This window comes from Chelonia mydas, chromosome 10 (genome assembly GCF_015237465.2).
Source record: "Chelonia mydas isolate rCheMyd1 chromosome 10, rCheMyd1.pri.v2, whole genome shotgun sequence".
NCBI lineage: Eukaryota > Metazoa > Chordata > Testudines > Cheloniidae > Chelonia > Chelonia mydas.
In genome coordinates this window covers 67,900,427-67,922,157 of record NC_051250.2, presented here as the reverse complement: position 1 = coordinate 67,922,157, position 21,731 = coordinate 67,900,427, and the positions used below count along the sequence as shown (strand labels likewise).

Below are 21,731 nucleotides of genomic sequence, written 5' to 3'. Positions count from 1 at the left end.
GCTAGGTGACATAGAGTATAATAGCCTATTACTGCTACCAGCTGTTGAGTTTTTCTCTTTTAGCTTAAATAGTAGAGGCACATGCTTTTAATGGTGGATCCTGGGTACAAATGACTAAACATGGCAAAGTTAAAGGTGCTAGGTAGGAGCAAAACAGAGCTGCTTTTCTTCACCCTCAGTGCCTTTTGTCCCCCCCCCCCCCCCCCCCCCCAAACTGCTCATGTGGTGGTGATGGTAATAGCAAGAGAGAGAGAGATTAATATAAAATGTATCGATATGAGAACTCTGAGTGATATCTCAGTTTGCTTTAATAATGAGAACCAATTAACTTCCTCTGACTTTGTTTTATCATTTCAGCTGCCATTTGTAACATTCAGCTGAAAAACAAATAAATACAGGATTTCATTTTACAGTCATGTAACTTGCAGTGCTGCACCTTGACATTATTAAAATCCTGGTCATGCAAATGTACATGAGATGAACTCAGCTGAATTTTGAGTTTTCATTCCTTGAGTGTGCCTTTGTTGTTTCAGAACCCATTAAGATCAAGAAATATAGTTCCCTCCTTTAAGTCTTCTGCAACTGGCGCATGAAAAATGGAAATGGTTTTGAAATTGACGCTCTTTTGTGATGGTAGAGAAAACATATTGTAATTTTGAAAAATTCAGAGGATGTTGTTGGATCTGAGTTTCCCAGACATTAAGGAGTTTGCATGCCCTACAGAGAGTTAGGACCCCATTCCACCAAGACTGAGAAGGGTAAATCCTCCCAGAGAAGAGTCCTGGGGGAATGTATGTATGCATGTGCATAATTATAGTTTGCATTTGAACTTGATCGTAACAAGTATTAATAGTTTGAGGGGAGAAGGAAATATTGCAAGAGTTGTTGTTGAAAGTATTCACAGCTGTTTCAAGGGTCATAAACTATAGCAGCAATTGGCAACCTTTGGCCTGCGCCGCTTCCCACCACCCGCACTGGCCTGGAGCGGTGAACCAGGGCCAGTGGGAGGCGCGATTGGCTGAACGTGCGGATGTGGCAGGTAAACAAACCGGCCCAGCCCAACAGGGTGCTTACCCTGGCGGGCCACGTGCCAAAGGTTGCCAATCCCTGAACTGTAGTGTATTCATATAGATAGATTTAGTGAACATTTTCCTTTAGAGATTGTGTGCCACTCTCCTTTTATCAGATTAACTCTGCATTATATGGAAGTCCTGAACAGACCTAGCTCTGGTCTCTTTCATAGCAGAAAGGTAAGCTGAGGTACAAAAAAGGGAAAGAAATGCTATACCTGATGTTAGCATATTGCCTTCTCCAAACCCATTACACTGGTACAGAATTTAGCCTAGTGGGGCTCTGTTTTGGTTGAGCACTTTAGGTATGACAGTAATACAAATAGTAGTCTAAGGCAGTGCTGCTGTAAACTCTCTTGTGTAGCCGCTCTAAGCTGATGGGAGAGAGCTCTCCTGTTGACTTAAATAATCCATCTCCAATGAGCATTGGCAGCTGTGGCAGGAGAAGCTTTCCCACTGACATAGCGCTGTCTGCACCAGTGCTTAAGTCGGTATAACTTACATCATGCGGGGGGGTTGGCTTATTCACAAATGTCACTGACATAAGTGACACCGACATAAATGATGGTGTAGACGTGGAGAAGTTTCAAAGCTGAACTTTACTTTTAAGGGAGAGATGTCAGAGAGTCTGGACCTGGAACAAACAGTGTATCCATTTTTTTCCAAAGTGATAGAACAAAATTATTGATATAAAAATTATTTATATTCAGCAATAAGGTGAAGAAGCCTGTTCCACAGCATGCTAATATTTAGAGTGATTAGAATCTTTCCTATGTGGAAACCAGGGTTGCTTTTCACACGTGAACTCATCTGAATCCTTCCCAGACCATGAAATGTTGCTCAGGGCACAAACAAAACTCAGCCATCCATGTCTGTTCTGAACTAGTCTTTGCTAGCCTTCTATGTATGTTATTAAGTTCTACAAGTTTTCCTTCTCTAAGTACTTACAGTTACCCAATAGCTCAGTTGCAGGATTGATATTTGAATCACGACCGTGAAAGCATGACACCAATTGTATCTTTCATTGGTTATCGGTTTTTTGCTGGAGCTTAGGGAGAAAAGATGTAGGTGTAAAACTAAAATCTGCTACTCTGGAAACAACAAGTATCCTTCGTTCCGGGGACGTTAGTTGTTACATTTAGCATATTCACATTCATCACTCTGTATGCTAGATATGTTAGTGATAAGGCAAAACACTTATCCTTTAATTGTCTTAACAAAATATACACCTAGGCAAGGGAACACCACCAGTGATCCTTCGCTACTAAACTGCTAGAGCTCCCATGTCTTTTCTAGTTTTAATATGTGTTTTGCAACTCGCTCTCTGCCTACTCATTCCGTCAGCTGCTCACTGCTTTTGAAAGCATTCCAACCTGTTACTGGGTTGTTACAATTAGATTTTAAAGTGAGGGTGAAATATTGAACACACACACACAACATTACCAAGTGGTTCAATAATACTTAAAATACACGCACACTTAAAAAGCCGAAAAATGGCACACACACATCTTTCAAGCGTTTGTTCATCTTTATTGTGGAAAGCATGGGATGGCTTGCTAGAGGAAGGAAAACCACTCTGTTTGGTGCGGTTGTGTGGTGTATAAACTGTAGAAGACTGCTCCTTGAAATAGGCGATTTAGTCTGTCTTTACAAATAAATAAAATGAACACTGAAAAGGGTCCCATGTCAAGCCGTCTTTCTTCTTGATGTTGGCACTTAATATTCTTCCCATAGCTCTTTCTTATAAAATATAGCTGAAAACTACAGGTCCTTTGGTATGTAGTTATGGAGAATTCTGCTGTTAGCTAGAACTTGATTGCCAAATCTGACATTTGGTGTGATTTCATGTTTCCTTCATGTTTACATATGTAAAGGCTGTCTTGCTGCTCTTCCAGATATAAATGTGAAAAATTCAATTTTGTCAAGGCTTGTATATAAACATCTAGCTTGTTTGTAGAAAATTTTATTCAATGACATTCTTCACTTCCAAGTTCAAAGCATCTACAGACTGTGTACTTCTGGGAACAAGCAGCTTCTAGTGAACGTGACGTAATGTTTAATTTGAATATTTCTCGTTCCATGTTCCCTTAATCTTCCATTATTTTAGATCTTCAATTGTTTAAAAAGTCAGGGAAAGAATGTCTGCTTAGTGGTTCCGATGGTAAATTGCTAGTGAAACCCTGTGATTGTAATTCTGGAAAATGCAGTAATAGTGGTCTCTAAGGGTAACAACCTCCTTCTGAAAACATAGGAAAGCTTACTTTTAATTTACTTTATTTTAGTTTAGATCAGAGTAAATGTTCAGAAACAGTTCTTTGTGATGAAGTTAAGCAGGATTTGAGATTCTCAACATTTGTAGCAAATTCTTGGTAAAACGAATATTTCCCCGGAGATTCTCCTATAACAAGGCTGGCTGAGTTGTGTATTTACTTATAAAGCTCTCCGTCATGTCTTATTCTGAGGGTGTTCTCTTTGGGGCACCAGTTGGAATGAAAGATTTTTACAATCTAAAAATAAAAAAAAAAACAACCACCCCACCCCTGCAATTACCTTCGGAACTTCCAAAAACGGATGGGTTTTTATTTGTTCCTCTTTACTCATAGACATAAAGGGTGTGATACTCAGACAGCAAGGGGGAGAGACTAGCATTCTTAACAGCATAATAAATGTGACTGGCGCAGCAAAGGGCAGAAAAATCATAATCTTCCTTTGGCCAAATCTTTTCAACTGCAGAAAACTTCGACCTTTTTACGATAATTTTGAACGACTGACAGACTCTGAAAAGAGTCAATACGTGAAATGTTAGAGCACTTAATTTTGTAGAATGGAGTGTTTTGGAATCTCCAGTTAGATGTCTGACTGAAAGAATCCACTGCTAAATGCCAGCGACTGCAGTTTTGGGGCAATAATGAAATACCCTTTTTAGGTGACTTGTCCAAGCATCAGTCATATGTGAACCCATGATTTCCTGGTTCCCAACCCTTTCCTGCAGCCTGTAGACTAGACTTTACCTAGGCTTGGTAGAATTCAATGTTTATATGAATTCAATGGATAGTGTTAATGTTTATTTTAAAGCATTTTTTCAGTGCTGGATTCTTTTCTGCTTCTTGCTTCATTAATAGAAAAAAAAGCCCTCTAAATGCTAATCAGAGGGTCTTTATTTACTGGTGGTGATGTAGGGGGCAAAAGGACACAACTTAATGTCTTGAACGCAGGCTGAGTTTGCAGAACTGGAGTTTAAAGCGCGGGGAAGGGCGTGGGAAATCTTTGTAGACTAAGGAACCTCAAACTGGAAATCAGGGGGAGAGACTCAATAAGGAACTCTCATATGGTCATTTTTACGGAGTGACTTTTCTGGCAACTGCACTTTAATTAATTTTCTCTTCAGTTTGACTTATGATGATGAATAGGGATTTGGAAACACACAAAAGGTCAGTTCAGTATCATAACATTAAATAAATATCCCTTACTTGCTGACCAAGCAGGATTGCAGACACGAGTTCAGTCAGTAAAATATTGTTTAATGATACAGTAACTTTTGAATACAATAGACACTGGTTAACTAAGCATGCCCAGTAATACCCTAAATATACTGATAATTAAGTATTTGATAAACCCAGCATGATATTCTGAATGAAACTTAAAAGTTGTACATCCCTACTGCAACACAATTTTTTTATTATGCAGCTACAATGAATAAATTTACAAAATCATTTGAAAGATGCAAGTAAGTTATTTGCAATGAATAATTTAAGTGGTAAAATTATTAAATTTTTTGCTTGATCAATTGCAAGTTGATTATGATTTCATCAAAACTATATGTTCAGTTGTTCGATGAAATTTTGAAAATGGTTTAGCTTTATGGATTACCGGTATTTCTCTGAGTATTTGACGTTCAGTATTCACTATGTGTACTCTGTTCTATTTGATGAAGTAAGTCACGTGATATCTTTTGGTTGTCAGAATGAATTAGTGATTGAGCCAAATTTAAAACTTGGTGTCTACTATACTTTCTGTGAATATTTGTGCCAGTAAAACTGGACTGCAAGGATGCTTATGCAAAGCAATTATAATTGGAGGCCAGGAACGATGAAAGGAAATTCATTTAAAAACACGAATAATTATCAGCAGAAATCTGCTGGCAGTATTCTCCAGCTGAAAGTTAAAATTAGAAAAATTGTTCTGACTCCAGGATCAAGATGTTTTGACAACAAGTTTGTACTGTATGCAGTTGGCTTAACAGAAAGTATGGGCAGGGATTGTGAACCTACTGCATCTCCAATCATGGAATAAAACTTCCATATGACTTTGGTATCTTGATGGGTGGAGATAACAGCTTGGGGGAGCAATGAAAAGGTTTGGCTACCCAGGAAGGCTGAGTTACTGGTGTCTTGCTGCAGTTGGTTAAAATCAATCCCAGTCAACATTTTAAGTTGATTTAGTATCCATTAACTTTAATTCATTGTCTGTTTACTACTATTTACTATGCTTTATGAAGTTAATAGAAATTGAGGGCACTCAGCACCTCTCAGAATGGGATGCTTTGCCATCTTGCTGTGATTTAAACTTTGGAACAGCGCTGAATAATATTGATCTGGCTTATTTTTTTCTTAATATAGCACCATAAATATTCTAAAGGCAACTGTAAAATAATTCTTGGAAATTGACAGCTGAATCTTTTGTATGAACCATATGGCTCTGGATTCTAATGATTAAAAATTGACTTTTGGTAGAGATCTAAATCGACTTCGGTTGACCAAAGTAATTTAACTTTACATCTTGGTCAGTGTTAAGGACAGAGATTGGTGATAGTGACACTGAAGTTAATAGTGAAGTATTGATTTTTAATAAATAATTTAAAGATGGGTGGATTAAAAAAATAGTCTGTAATAGTGAATAATAAAGTGTTGAACAGTTATAATTGCTTATTTGTTACAAAGCCCAAACGTTTGCTAGGCATCCTCCCAAATGGATAAAAAGACACGATTTCCCAGAAGAGTCTACAGGTCATCTCAAACATGATATAATAAGGTGGAGCGATGTAACAAGACAGTAAAGTGGGATTTGGGGAAGGAGAACAAGTAATTACAGCAGGTAAGACTGGAGATAGAGAGCCTAGATGAGAATTTTGCTATCTAGACAGAAAATGTCAGATCTTAGAAATGTTGTGGAGGAAAATGCGACAGGATTTGGGCACAGTTTGGATCTTAGCAAAGTACAGTAAGATAATTTTTTTGCTCACACTGAGACAGACTCTGAACTCTGTTATACAAGTATAAATCCAGAGTAACTCCACTGAGGCTGTTTGTGTACTGGTGGGAACAGAGACAAGAATCTCACTCACATCATTTTCAAGTAATAAATAATGGTGGCCTCTGGAATCTGTGTGTGTGTGTAATTTTTTAAAATCTAATGCAATATTATTATGTCTAGTTTTAACATATTCTTGTGTTACAATTTCCACTTTACCTCCTGGTGTTTTGCTGTATGTCATCTACTAAGTGTTCCATTTTAAAAAGGAAAACACATTTCCTCTACATGAATTTCTGGTGGAATGCCAACCAAAATAAACTAAACAAACTAACTAAATGAAAACGTTAAATGATGAGTTAATGGACTAAGCACAATCTATCTTTGAGAAAGTTTGAAGAAGAGTCATTACACTTCCTTAGTTTTCCTTTTTGTGCTTATGTGCACAGTTTGGATGTATGTTACATTGCTTCAATTTGTATGTTAATGGATAAAGTCATTACATATAAAATTGAGATTCTATAGATATGGTGCTGCATGAATGATGGAACAATCCTATATTGCATTTGTTAGTTCTAATAGAGTATGTAAAATTTACGAAAAAAAATTATTAGAGGAACTTTTTCTTGCTGTTCTTGCACACAGCTTATACTTATGCCATTATTTTAAGCACATTCAAAATATCATAGGGGCAGGGAGAATGATAATTTCTTTTAAATGGAAACGCTGCTTTGTGTGGGAAGCCTAATCTTGTGATGGAGAATCATTTGATTAATACTTATTAAACGGGGGAAAATTGATCAAATGATCTTGAATGTCTAAACAACAAAACAAGGACAAATTAAAATATGCATCCCTAAAGATTCCTGTTGTACCTATGTATGGCAATATATTCTGTGCTATGTGAGGGCCTAGGCCAGCGTATCTCAAATGCAGCCACGAGGGGCTTTTCTTGCAGCCACAGACTCCTGGGCAGTGATTGGGGGGACAAAGCAGTGGTCCCTCCCCAAGGGCCACCAGCAGGGGTTGGACCCTGCCCCCTCTGGAGACTCAAATTCTGGAGGAAGAGGCAGCTAGTGAGTTCCCCACCTTCCTGGGGATGTAGGGTTGGGCTCCAGCCCTGGTGTAGCGGGCAGCAGGCTCTGGCCCCGGGGCTCCAACCCCTAGCAGTGGGGCTCACCCCCCGTTGTCCCTGGCTCCCGCTGCCTCCGCCAGCTCATTATGCATTCCCCCCTGTCCCCCACTTCCCCCCTACCGACCTCCCCATTCAAGACTTAATTTGTCCCCGGGCTTGCCAGGACTGAGTAAGTCTGCTGCTGTGAAAAGTGATATTTGTATGTTTGTTAATATCACTTTTCGCAGCAGCAGACTTACTAGCTAGCAAGTCTTTTTTTAAAAAAGCAACCAAAAAAAGGAAAAGACACAACAACAAAAAAGACAATAACCTGCAGAGCGCCTTATTTGTGTTTCTATTCTGTTTAGGTCCAGTAAAGAAGAGAGACAGCTGTATGTTATTTTTGTTATTGAGTCTGCAAAAAAGATTCAATAAATTACAATGATTTGGACATGTGTATGTGCATATATATTTATTTTTCCTAAAGTAAATTAAGTATTTTAGGAAAAATTGTCAGCGTAATCCCCAGCAAGAGTTGGTGGCCGCACTTTGAGGCCACCAAAAAATTTGTTGTGAGAACCCCTGGCCTAGGCCTAGATCCTCAGCTGGTGAAAATTGTCATAGCTCTATTAACTTCAGCTGAGCTATGACACTTTGCCCAAGTTGAGGGTCTGGCCCCTGTTGTTTAGATATTCCATCAATTCCATGGACAGATTTTCAATGTCAACTTTGAAGCCTCCGCAGATTGGCCAGTGAACTTCACATGAAATCCTTACTTTTGAGAATGCAGATTGGGCCGTTAGCTATGTGACTACCCAATTTACCCATTTGTGAGTGTAACTGTGCCTAGATATTTGACACTCAGGGTATGTCTTCACTGCAGAGCTAACCTGGGCTCTTATTCGATTGTTGAACTTCATTATGCTCCGACCCAAGTACAAAAACCGTGATCCACATTTTGCACTGCTTTCTGAAGGACTGCTCCCATTCTCCAGAAAACAAAATAAAACTCAGAATTAAGACTGAGGGTATGCAGAGTTATCTCGGGCAATCAGCATCAGGCGGGTCTGAGCACTTGGGTTAGCCTAGTCCAGGTGTGAGTAGCTGTACTCGAGTTACTGTGTCCTCACTGATGCTGCACTCCCCCATGTCTGGGACTTCTGGGGGCATACCCCATGGTTCTTACCACTGGCCAATTTGCAGAGAGGCTGCAAAATTGGCTTTGAAAATCTGTCCCTGGAATTTATGGAATCTTTTAAACAACAGGGGCCAGACCCTCCACTTGTGTCTAGTGTCACAGTTCAACTGAAGTTAATAGAGCACTAAGGATTCTTCTTTATCCTTTGCTCCTTTGAACAACTGAAGTCCGAGCAAATTCTCTTTTAACCATGAGGGTGGCTCGTTGGAAGGTGTCGGCAATGCCCATTGTACGTATCTGCTGGAGCATGATGCAAGAAGCGCCTCTTTTCCCAAGCTGGAAGCTGTTAGTATGCTAAGAAGAGAGGGATGAAAAAAATGGGAATGAGGAGAAAAGGATGGGAATAAGAGAAGTGATTAAGGTGAATCAGCGATGAACCATTCGCTGCGGAGGTGGGGAGGAGTCAAGGAGAAGGAGCATATAGAAGCTGGTGCCTACATATTTGTGTGCACATTTTGTATGCAATAATGTTGAATTTTCAGCCTTTAATCATCACACATATGTTGGGGATGAACAGAGGGAGTTTAAAAACCAGAAGACGGCCCCCCAAAACCATGATTTAGTCTTTTGAAAGATCCTATGAGTTTTAGGAGACGATCATATTTATTTTGGTGGGAGGTGGGTGAGGGGGTTCTGACTCATGATTTTTAAACTCCTGGCATTGGCAATACTGCTCAGCTTCTGTGTTTGGCAACTTCCCCAGTTTACTCAGGTGTTTCTCACTCATCAACTGGGAAAAGAAACCACCCTCTCATTTCACTTCGTCACCAGCACTGATGGCTGTTACCGTGGGCTGACTCAAACTGTCACTGCAAAATGTGTTTTTTGGCCAGGGGTGCACTAGAGCGTGTTTGGCAGTATAAATCAGGTTCCCAAGTGAAATAAGCTACATGGTTAGAGGCACTTTTATGCTGGTCTGTGTCTGCAGTAGGGCTTTTGCTGATATAGAAATGTTACAAAAAATCACACACTTCACCAATGTTACTGTATTGATAAAAGTTTCTAGCATTGACCTGGCCTTGAATTATGTAGTTTTGAAAACTCTGGACTGTTACTATAATTAAAACAAAAATTAGAAATAGTTCCCAGTTTAGAAAAGAGAACTATTTAAAGTTGTGAATGGCCTTTAGTACAGCATGCTACAAATTGCACAGGAAGCAGAAGTAGTACACTTAGAGAAGCCTACAGTATGCACGTTTATTAGCACAGGTCACTGTTGCATAGACAAAGGATGCATTTTTAGGGCCAAATGTGGGAAAAAATGAGGCCTCAGGCTGCATACAAAAACGTTTGTGCAACTGTGGAAATTGTGTGAGCTAATGTAAGTGTAGAATTGCACATAGACCCATTTTATTAAATTTGGCACCTAATTTCCCAGTTTACATTACAAACATCTTTTCTAAAAATGCACTAAAATATTTAATTTCCTTTGGGACAGTTACTTAATGTACACTTTAAGTGTTAGATAATTATTTTTTATGGTTTTTTGGCAGTCTGCTGTAATAGTTGTAGAATAATAAAATTTATAACTTCCTCTGTCCTTTTATGAAGCAATTAAAGCAGTTTCTTATCTAAAATTGCTGTTTCATAAGTGAAGTTTGTGTTTCTCATTGTAGAACTTGGCTCTGATACACTGTTTATTTGGTATCCTATAATATTCTAGATTAGTGAGCTTTTATTGGGCCAGGTTCTGCCCTCGGATACATATCCATAACAGTTATTGAAGTCAGCTGGAATAGCACGTTCCTATCCAAGGTCAGAAATTGCCATGTAAATAGCTTCATGCTCTGATAATATGGGTTTTGTTTTTAATTTTAAAAGTAGTATTTCATATCCATGCCTCAAAAATAGAGTATCCTTTCACTTGATAAATTACAATTGTAGGCCAAGATTTTCACAAGAGATTAGTTATTTTTGGGTACCACCATTTTTGGGTGCCCAGCTTGAGACACCCTCCACCCACCTTCTGAAAATCAGGCCCTATTGATATGTCTCAAGTTGAATACACAAAAATTGATGTACCCCAAAAAATAGCCTAAAGCTTTTTCGGGGCAGGGACTCTTTGGGGTTTCCTGATGCTGCTGAACTACGCTAATGATACTCCAGCTCTCCTGCACTCTTATTAAGGTTCCAGGACCGCACATACTGCCAAACATGCTGTAAAAACAGATCCATTAAGAATTACGTATGTACTTGCATTGTTTTACATTTTTCATATGCAATTAACATTCACCTGTGAATCCTAAAGATGATAAAGCTCTTACTTTAAACTTCCCTCAAATGTCCCTTTAATAATTGTATATAATATAATATGTCATATTATGCACAATAGAATAACAGGAGAAGCTCCATAAAGTACAATGCATCTTGCTGGAATGAAAAATGTAACAAAATAGTGTCCATATTATATACTTAATTTAAAAAAAAATGTATTAACTATTTTCCAGAATCTATGTGGTTAATTTAGAAAATGTTAGTAATTTTGCTGCAAATAAATTGATCAGTATGCAAGATGGTTGTTGCTGGCTGAATCATGGTCCACAGTTAAGGTAAACAGATCTGTGATGACATTTTCTGAGCAGAATACCAATGCAGTTGCATTTCTTCCCAGAGGTTTCTGATGTTTCTCATATGCGGATAAAATTTCTTTCAAGAAGGTTTTGGTCACAGGAAAGAAATTCTTCTGTAGAGGTGGGATTTATTATATTTATGACTTATTTGATATGATAATTGTGCTGAGTTAAGAGCATTTAAAGGTTATTGCTGCTTTTGCATATCCTATGTAATGATAAATTTTTCTGACCTGTTGTCTATTTAACCTACCTGTTAATGGTATGTATGTATAATAATATTAATAAAGTTGTAAAATAATTTTATTTTAAATTTGTACTGCTGTGTGGAATTTCTCTGGGTTTTTTCTTTCTCTGTAATTAACATGCCAAAGTGATGTGACTAAATTTACAATTAGATTTTACTGTAGGTGTTATGAAATATTCTTCATGGTGGCTATGTTTTCACCTGTCAAGTTCTGAATTCACAAATGTGATTTTATTTTGTTCCTCTTAAATGTGCCTATACTAGGTGGTAAAATCCTTTGTGATCTGTTAGTGGTTGTATATCTTAATTCTTCATGATTTTGAAAACTGTATTTGTCCATTACCTAAAGAAGTTTTTAGACTTTACCTTTCTGGAACATCTAAAACATTTTTATCGGTTTCTGTTCAAGGGACAGGGCACGTGTGTTAACCTTAGACTAAGATTTACTCTGAGATGATTGCCATTTCAGTCAGTTTGTGGACTGGCAGTCAAATCTGTAACATTTATATAACTGGCATCTCTCAGGCATAGGTGCTGGAGCTGGGGGTGCTGCCACATCCCCTGGCTTGAAGTGTTTTCCATTATATCCAGGGTTTACAGTTTGGTTCACTGGCTCTCTGTACCCCCACTATAAAAATGGTTCCAGCACGTCTGCTCTCAGGTTTAGTCATGCACTGATATTTAGTTCTAATGTAACCTATCATATTACAATGACTTGTAAAGGATTAAAGAATACTGGAAAGAGCATCCTCAATGGTCCCCTAATATTTACTAGCAAATATTGCGCTTGTCACAAGATTTGAAAGTTAAAGCGTTTCAGAGCCCGTTGAAGTCAGTGGAAGGATTGCCATTGATTTCAGTGGGCTTTGGATCGGGGCCAGCATTACCTATGCAGATCATGCATGTCTTGGTCTGAAGCAAAGATTGTAATACACTGACTGAAAGTAATGTTGGGTAATGGCCATTCTAGATGGGAGAGAGCGTGTTCCTTTGGGAGTTTCACAAGAAGCAGAGGTTTCTGACTACAGTAGCAGAATCTCCCCCGCAGCTGGATGACACACACTGTGAAGATGTGCAACTGGTCAGTTGTGCTCCTCTGAAATCTGTGTCTGTCTAAAAGCCGTAAGCATGTACTGTAGTAGAGCTGAGATAAAGCTTCAAAATTCAAATCCAGATCTGGAGTCTGAATACTCAGAAGCTTGGGAGGTGTTTTGAATTTGAAATTTTGGCTTAGGGGCCAATCTCTGGTAAGTAAGATTCAACTAAAAATAAAATAAAATCAATATTTCCCCCCTACAGTTCAATCCAGTGATCTTACTGCACTAAGATTGCTGAGGTTTAGCCCCTCAGTTGTTGTGTTGGAGGATATCACACTCAGCAGTACAAAGAATTGAAACAGGTTATTGTAAAAATCACATACATATATTCACAAATCTATTTAGAATAAACCTTGAGACCAGATTTTACCTGATGTTGTGTTTCACTTCGTGGAGTAAATGTAACTTAAGTTACATAGACCTAAACCTTTATTATAAAGGCCAGAACATATACAGACCATCTTTTATTTGGAGCTGGAATTTATCGATACTTTTTTTTTTAAATGTACATTTGTAAAATGTCCTTCATTTCAAAAGATTCCAAAGCACTCTGGCATGACCTACATGCGACATCAACGAAATGCTGCCATATTCTGTAAGTGGGGAAGTGGCAGCAAAGAGGCCTACAGCCATGAATATAATTCTAGACACAGACACACAAGGCAGATTCTGTCACCCTTACTCACATCGAGTAGTACCGTTCTTCTTGAATTCACGGGACTACTCATGGACTGATGTACAAGTCAACATGAGAACAGCTAGCGGGATCAGGCCCGTGGATGATGGAGATAGAAGAGAAGTCTAATCTGTCACTGGAGATTATTCCCTACCGAATGAGTGCTTTCTTGAATCCTAATTTTAAGGCATTTTGATGCTATTTGGCTGATTTTTGGATTACTTTTCTTTTTGTACCCTGTTAATGAAATAAAGACCCTGTGAATTTTCTCCTTTTTTTGTGATTAATTTTTATTAATTTTCATAAAGAAATAAACAGTAAAAAAAAAAAATAGAAACAGGTAAATGACTCACAGCTTGTCTATGTTACCAATTACCATGCATTTCACAGGATATCCAATAAAATTGTGTAGTTAAACAACTTTACAACTTGACAAAGCTGCAGGACCAGACAGTACAAAATCAGACAATGTTACACAGACATGATGGGGTAACAATTTAAATAGAAAGGTGGAGATTACAGGCAAAAAAGGAAAGAAGCGGACTGAAGGGGGTGGGAGTGGGAAGAAGGAGGGAAAAAGTGGAGCGGTCAGGTGGAATGAAAGTCTGAGATTATTTGAGCTGTCTCAGCATTCTTTATCCTAGAAACTGGGTCCAGATTTCCATTGAAGTTAGGTAATTGCTCTCTATGTCAATAAGTTATTCTCTGGCTTTGCTGCTAACTCAGATGGGTCTGAATACCATTGGTCTTACTGGGCATAAGCCTGTTCCTCCATTTTTTGTAACCCTGTGATTTGCAATGCAAAAGCAAATGTCTTACCTTTAAAAAATAGTTTACAACTGAGAAACTTTCTTGTAAAAAAAGCTATTTAAAGTATTTGCACAGATATTTTTCACTCTACTGTGTCCACAATGTTAGGCAACATTTATGGTCAAACTTCATCTACAAATTTCACTTTGACCATTACTCCTTCACACTTTTAAGTGAGGGTTATGTATGCTTGATATGCCCTTATTTTTGTTTGCAAAAGAAAAGAGTCTTCCCAACCTAAGTAAGAGCCCAGCTCATTTCTTAATTCCCGGTGCTGATTAAATACTTCTGTTTGAGTTAACAGTAGCAACAGTGTATGTGGTTGTGTATGAGCCTGAGAGCTGTATTTTTCTGGCACTTTATTGACAAGTACCACACATCAAGCACTTCCATTCTTCTTCGAGTGCTTGTTCATGTTGATTCCATTCTAGTGTGCTGGCATTCTACATAGATTGACCAAAGCCGTTCTGTAAGTCCACACAGTTGTTTGTTGCAGTGACAGACAGGAGAAAGGTTGTCCAGTGTCTGCTTACTGCCAAAGCCAGCGTCGTCTCGAACTTGCTGAGTCGTCATGTAATGCGACGCAAACATGGACAGACAACCAGGTAGCGGCCCAACAGATCTCTAGGGTTGGCACCTGTGCCAGGAAGGCTGCCAATGATGCCTATGCCCTAGTTGAGTGTGCCATCATGATCGCCGGCGGGGGCACCTTTGCCAGCTCATAGAGGTAGCGGATGCAGGCCATAATCCAGGACGAGATTCTCTGAGCAGACACTGGACAACCTTTCATCCTGTCTGCCACTGCAATGAATAACTGCGTTGACTTACGGAATGGCTTCATTCTATCTAAGTAGAATGCCCGCGTCCTAGAATGGAATGGACATGAACAACAGTTCCAAAAAAATGGGTAACCGTTTTTTTCACAACCAAACAACCAATGCTATAACTGCCCATGCACTTTCAGGCTTTGGTTTTATTACACCAAAATAACTCAGTTTACCCCCATGGAGCTGCTCCCCGTTTATACTAATGTAATTTAGATCACTGGCGAGTATCCCCTTCTGATTTTCTGGTGTCCTTTTTTTCTGCTGCACTCCGTCTTCCATACAGCAGAGGGCTCCTGGCAGCAGTACTTCTTGTGGCCTGCTTGTCACATCATTTCTATTCTATGTCTGTAGGTTTCCCTTAGTACAGTACTATGTAGACCTCTCTGAGCCTGTTAGCTTCATCTCTGGTGTCCTTCAGTGCCAGCAGGTCCAGCCTCAGAGAAAGCAGGCTGTCCAGTCACATTTTCCTTGTGACTGTGACTTCCACAGACAAGTACCTCATTCTGTGAGGCTGCATGTTTCTGTCCTCTGCTTCTCTGATCCATCCAACTTCTAATCACCCTGCTCCCCACGGAGCTCTAGGATCTGCTTTCTAGCATGTGAAGGAGAAATTATATTGATGCTCTGATCCTGCAGGGTGACTGTTGGCAAGTCAGGATGGAGATAACTGCTTTGAAAAGGAGTTCAAATCTGAACCAGTTTCCTAGTCAGACTCCCTGGAATCTATAATGTATAGTTTGGCCACATTCTGGGTGGATTTTCCCCACAGTCGGAATCTGGAGTGCATATTTTTGGGGGAGAACCTGATCTCAGCAATGTAGCCTTCGCTCCGCAGGATATTGTGACTCAGTAGTAGTGCCCCCTTGTTAGATGTGTTAACCCTAGTTAACCCTGTATAGTAATGATGCTGTCATTAGGTAGTGAAAGCTCCACTCTGAGGTGTGTTTGATATCCCAGTCACGGCCCTTAGAAGTGCTGCCGTCGCTGCATTTATTATACAGCTGGACAGCTAGACCTTACCGTCCCCCAGGATTCAAGATCTGCAGAACTCACCATGGGTATTTAGGGAAGGAATTGAGTATTGGACAGCGAGCTGCTTTAAGCTATGATGCATCCTGCATTCTAGAGCCATGGTGAAGTCCGTAGTGGTCACGGTCATAATGTTTTGTGTGTGTATATTATGCTGTATTGCTATGCATGCAAGCATATCCTGTCCACAAGCTGTTCCCTACAGCAGGTTTATTTGAGTTGTTTTTATGAGGGGCCTGAAACTCCCCTCTAAGTTTTCAGTTTTGGTATATTGACTTTCTGGGGTTTGATGGGCTTCTGCTTTCCGTGCTCATAGTTTCTTGAGGACATGCATGAAAAATTACATGAAATCTGTTGACTCTGGAAGTAGCTCTTTGGTGTGTCTTGTTGGAGATTTAATCTTCCTGGTGAGCAAGGCTCTGTTCTTACTGTTTTTCCTGGATGGATGTGAGGTTTCAGGTGCTTCAGGAAATCCTCTTTCAACTGGTTTTGGACTTCTATATGAATGAGTCCATGATTGTGCCTAACTTCTAACCAAATCTCTCCTTTTTTTTTCTTTTTTTTTCTTTCCCCTGGAAAGGATTCAATACTTGGATGAAAAGGTAGCCGCTAGGGTTAATCTCCATTGTGCATAGCTCTTTAGAAGGACAAATAGATGTTCATTTCAAAGACCTGAAATACAGGTCTCTACCTACCATGCCTTAAAGTCATTTGGTTAAAATCATGTATTATTAACGGATGATCAAGATGCCCGCAAAAGGCCATGCTGCTTGATGAATTTCCACCACCTGAGCTGAGTGGGACAAATTCACCAAGCTGGAGACTTCAAGGCCATGTAGATTGTCCTTGCCTCACATTTCTGAATGCATTCCTGTGTGGTGATAGGCAGAAGAGACAAAGTTATCCAAGTTGCTTCTTAGCGAGGTCCGCTTCCTCTTCGGGTCTGCTAGCTACATCTGCTGGTTGTTTGGAAACTTCTGCCGGATGGAGAGGACAGTGAAAAGTGATGAGCACTATTTTCCTTCTCTTACATCACCCCCTCCCACTTTGTATTCTGAGGGATCCTCTTTAGGTTGAATGTTGTCAGGTTTAAAAATATCTGAAGGGCTGAGGAATCTACCCTTCTCTATCTTCTGTCTTCCACTAGTTTTTGCTTCTTGGTGGAAAGCACTGTAAAGCTGATTGCATACAGTCTTTCCTAGGATGGGAGAAAATGAAGGCCCCTACAAACTAAATTCCTTGTGAATTATTTTACCTTAGCTTGAAGCTGAATGCTCTTCTCTTTGCATCCTGAGACCCTTCAGCAGTGAAGTTAATGCTTGGAACAACTCATGAGGGGCAGTTACTGCTTATTTTTTTCACATGTGTAATCCACTAAAGTCAGTGGGACTCCTTGAATAAGCAAGGTGAGCTGGTTGGAACGCTGTCAAGGGTGGAATGTACTGTTGGAGCAGTGGCAAGTGCGTTTCATAGAATCATAGAATATCAGGGTTGGAAGGGACCTTAGGAGGTCATCTAGTCCAACCCCCTACTCAAAGCAGGACCAATCCCCAATTTTTGCCCCGATCCCTAAATGGCCCCCTCAAGGATTGAGCTCTCAACCCTGGGTTTAGCAGGCCAGTGCTCAAACCACTGAGCTATCCCTCCCACCCCCTTTGTTGTTAGTAGAAAGACCATTCATTAGATGATACTTATTCTATAAATTTTAGACTCTTTTGGGGTCTAATGTGCCGAGTCCATTCTGACCCTCTTACCTTCAACATGTCATTTCAAGGTACTATATGTGCTTTATTTTGTATCGAAGGAAAATAGTGCTGTACAAACGCCTCATCACACATGAGTGTTCATGTTTCTTTTCTGGTATTAAAAAATAATAAAGGACACTTTTGGATTTATTTGAAATTCTGTTAAAATATCCCTTTTTGCTCTAGGGCTGCATGCTGGTTAAAAGAGCAGTCCTCTTAGTGGTGTGTATTTCAGTGTTTCTCTTAGTGAGAAACACACTGTAAAAGCATACTTATTAGTGTTTTTTAAAAGCTGCTTTAACAAACGAATCAGCAGAGCAATTGAAGATGACTTTCAGCTATATGTTTCAAATGTGAGGTGATTGTCAGTATATTTCAAAGATAACTTATTTTCAGAAATAACGGTTTAGCTTTTATGTTTCCGTTCTTGTGTAACTCTACTATGTCTGTCTTATGACACTGTAGACACATCTTTTTTTTTTTTTGTTTTAATCCTTGAATGCATTTTTGAAGCATATTATTTTAAGTTCTCTGCTCTGTTGCTTCTTGGCTGAAAAGAAGTTCAGCTAATAAAATAAATGTGCTAGAAGAAATTCCTAGCAGCAGTGAACGGAAACAATGGGACTGAAAATGTACATTTATTGAATGAGGGATTTGAATAAAATATGTCAGGAATGAAGTGCTCTCCAAACATGAAAGAAAATGCTGTTGAAAGAGAGTGGGTTTCTGCTTCCCCGTCACAGTTGGGTTTTTGTGCTAGTCTGTTGAGAAAAATAACGGGATTTCTCGAATAATTTGCTTTCTGTTAAGAAACTTTCGTAGGCCCAGATTCTTCTCTGTTTTAGGGTTGACTTATGGCACGTCCCTGAAGCTGGTGTAGGCTGCTCAGTCTAATGGGATCCGTTTGTGGAGTGGAGGCAGCGTAGCAGCTCTGACACCTTCCTTATGCTCATCTCCTTAGAAGCCCCTGGTTTCACCTCTAGAGTTACTGGTTTGGTTCTCACTCTGTTACGGAACATCGTGGCTATGGCACTGAGTAATGAAAAATGGGAACAACCCTCAATCCCTGTTCCCCTAATCAATAAACTTCCACTGAAGACCTTAAAAATGTTGCTACCAGGGATGGACCAGGTGACCGAAGATGCCTTTGCCAACCCTGATATGTGTGGTTCTAAATGATATTTAAAAAAACCAAACCCCATAACATTTTAAAATACCGGAATTAATATTTAGGTTGAAGTTTGGAGGAGAATGCATTGGGGGGGGCGGGGTAATGAGACGTTGTATGTGTATGTGAGGGAGAACACTTTTTTTTTTATCATCCAGTCTCTTTTTTTTTTCTCTTAATGTGTGCTCACTCTCAGCAGATTCCTCTCCATCCTTCCACAAGCTCCAGCCTACCAGCTGTTTTGGGGGAGGGGAATAGTAATAATATACATCCAGTTTGCACAATCCTTGTACAAAGAAAAGGAGTACTTGTGGCACCTTAGAGACTAACCAATTTATTTGAGCATAAGCTTTCGTGAGCTACAGCTCACTTCATCGGATGCATACTGTGGAAAGTGTAGAAGATCTTTTTATATACACACAAAGCATGAAAAAATACCTCCTCCCACCCCACTCTCCTGCTGGTAATAGCTTATCTAAAGTGATCACTCTCCTTACAGTGTGTATGATAATCAAGTTGGGCCATTTCCAGCACAAATCCAGGTTTTCTCACCCCCCCCCCCCACACACACGAAAGCTTATGCTCAAATAAATTGGTTAGTCTCTGAGGTGCCACAAGTACTCCTTTTCTTTTTGCGAATACAGACTAACACGGCTGTTACTCTGAAACCAATCCTTGTACAGTTTAACAAAACATTTTTGGGTTTTTTGTTTTGTGACCACTAGACATTGTGATCTTCGGTTGGTAGTATCTCAGCCACTTGCTACAGCAAATGGTCTGTGAAATCTCTATGCTTTAGAGGGAGAGAGACTTTTCATTTCTTAAATCCTATATAATGATTCCACAAAGTCCATACATATACTTAATCTATGGGATAGAAAGAAGGGAAAGAACTACATTGTTCTGTTTTTCTGGAGTGTATTTCATTCTGAAGTATAATAAAATGTTTCCCATCCAGTTGCTGTCTTTGGATAATAAAAATGCCTTTTAGTTCTGTGATCTCAACATACTTTTCTAAGGTGAGTGTTGATATCCCCATTTTACAGATTGGAAAAGCATGGCATAGAGATCGGATTAGCCTGACGTCACACACCGAGGCACTGACAGAGATGTGAATAAGAGCCTAGAGTGTAAACTCTTCCTAGCACCTTGCATATTGGGATGTGAATTCTGATTAGGGTCTCTAAATGCTACCAGAATGTAAATAACATCTCCTGAGGCCCAATCTCTTGCTCTAGCCACTAGACCGCATTGCTACCCACAATTACCAGCATATAGGGTTTGTCATACTTTTTAATACTGCATTTGAATATATTTTAAAATTTTGCCTGATCTGGATAAATTATGCCCCAGCACCTAATTAATTTCAGTAGTTCTGCATTGATAAGCTTCCTCGCAGGGTATTTTTTAGGTGTTGTGAAAGACTGCTAGGCTTCATTGGCAGCTTCTGTACAGTAGGGAACAAAAGTACAGTGAGCTAATACGTAAAAGAAATACACAGGAAGCTGTGTATGCTGTGATTGTCTGTCTCTCCAATTGCACTCAGGATATCTATTGACAAAACTGAAGCTATTGCAAGAGTGTAATGAATTTGCCATCATTTGTACAGTCCTTTAAACCACAAAGGATAGATTTGTCTTCTTTTAGAAATAAAAGGAAAGATCACTCTGCACTGAGTGTTTTTAAAAGAGCCTTCTGTACATCATTACCTTTCATAGTGGATAACATGATTTTCATTCTGTATTACAGAAATGGCTTCAGATATTCCTGGATCGGTGACATTGCCAGTTGCACCTATGGCAACAGGACAGGTGAGAATGGCAGGATCCATGCCTGCTAGAGGAGGAAAGAGGCGTTCTGGGTAAGTTATTTCATTTTATCAGTGGTGAAACTGAAAACTATTTGCATTCATAAATTAAATGCATACATGTACTAATATGCGTCACAACGCTGGCTAGCTGTGTTTTGGTTTTCTTTTCACCATGTATGTTGTAAGACTGAACTTGCTGCTGTGTGTGTATTTTGTTTAGTGATGGGCAAGCCTCAGAAGGTTACGGCGTTATGGATTGGCTAAGCATCCAAAATTCAGGGATGTGGTCTTGAAACCAATGTAAGCACATGACACTTGCTCAGATGAGTAATCCCACTGGTCTCAATGAGATGTCTCATGCGAATAAGTGGAGCAAGATGTGATTCTAGTTGCATAAGGAAATTTATCCAAACCTGCTCGGTCTGAAAATTGGGCTTGGAGTCTCCCAACTACATATTTTTTACTTAAATTTCTAATACATTATTTCCATTTTCTGCCGTAGGTGCAGAAACCATAACTACAGCCTCTCTTAAGGTATTTTGGCTTGTCATATCCTGGGCCTGATTGGAAACCAGAAGTTAAAATGTCTTAGTATCTGAGAGAGGTTTGGTTCAAGTGTCCTTTCTTAACATGGCTGGAGGTTTTGCTGGGGAAGAGGAAATTCTTATTTTATCCAGACCATTTTTGCTCATTCCTCACATTGTGTCCGTAAGCAGGACAATATATATATATTTTTAATCACATGTAGTTCTATGGCCTCTCTCATTGTAATATCAGAGTGCCCTCAACTTGGAGTAGAAGTACCTCAGGGTTTCACAGGGGAAAAACGCTTTCTTCCCTAGAAATAACTGCTTTCATAGGCAGACGAAATCCAGATGGTGGTCAGGAGATCGCTTTCCTGGAGATTTCACTATTCTGTTAGGGGAAGGCATATACGCACGCAGATGGGTCTGTCTTACATTTGCCCCTAAATATGGCCATAACAGGGCTCATCAAGAGTAAAGATCGTTCAACTGAGGAGGATTCACTGAGAGAACCCTGACCCAATTCCTGTGAGTTCTCCTCTTGTGATTGCCAGCCAAAGTGTTCTGTCAATTTTAATGGTCTTCTAGGGGAATAC

General features: G+C 39.6%; 1 protein-coding gene across 4 annotated transcripts in view; it reads left to right on the top strand.

Moving 5' to 3' along the window:
• ARNT2 (aryl hydrocarbon receptor nuclear translocator 2) overlaps nucleotides 1-21,731 on the top strand; it is a 137,691-nt gene that overhangs the window by 12,676 nt on the left and 103,284 nt on the right. For 3 of the 4 annotated variants that reach the window (XM_037911187.2, XM_037911186.2, XM_043523799.1), the window contains exon 2: nucleotides 20,551-20,662. In XM_037911187.2, coding sequence (XP_037767115.2) covers nucleotides 20,551-20,662 — 112 coding nt within the window. Of the gene's footprint in view, nucleotides 1-11,224; nucleotides 11,324-20,550; nucleotides 20,663-21,731 lie in introns of those variants that run through there. The other variant, XM_043523798.1, reaches the window with a different exon arrangement.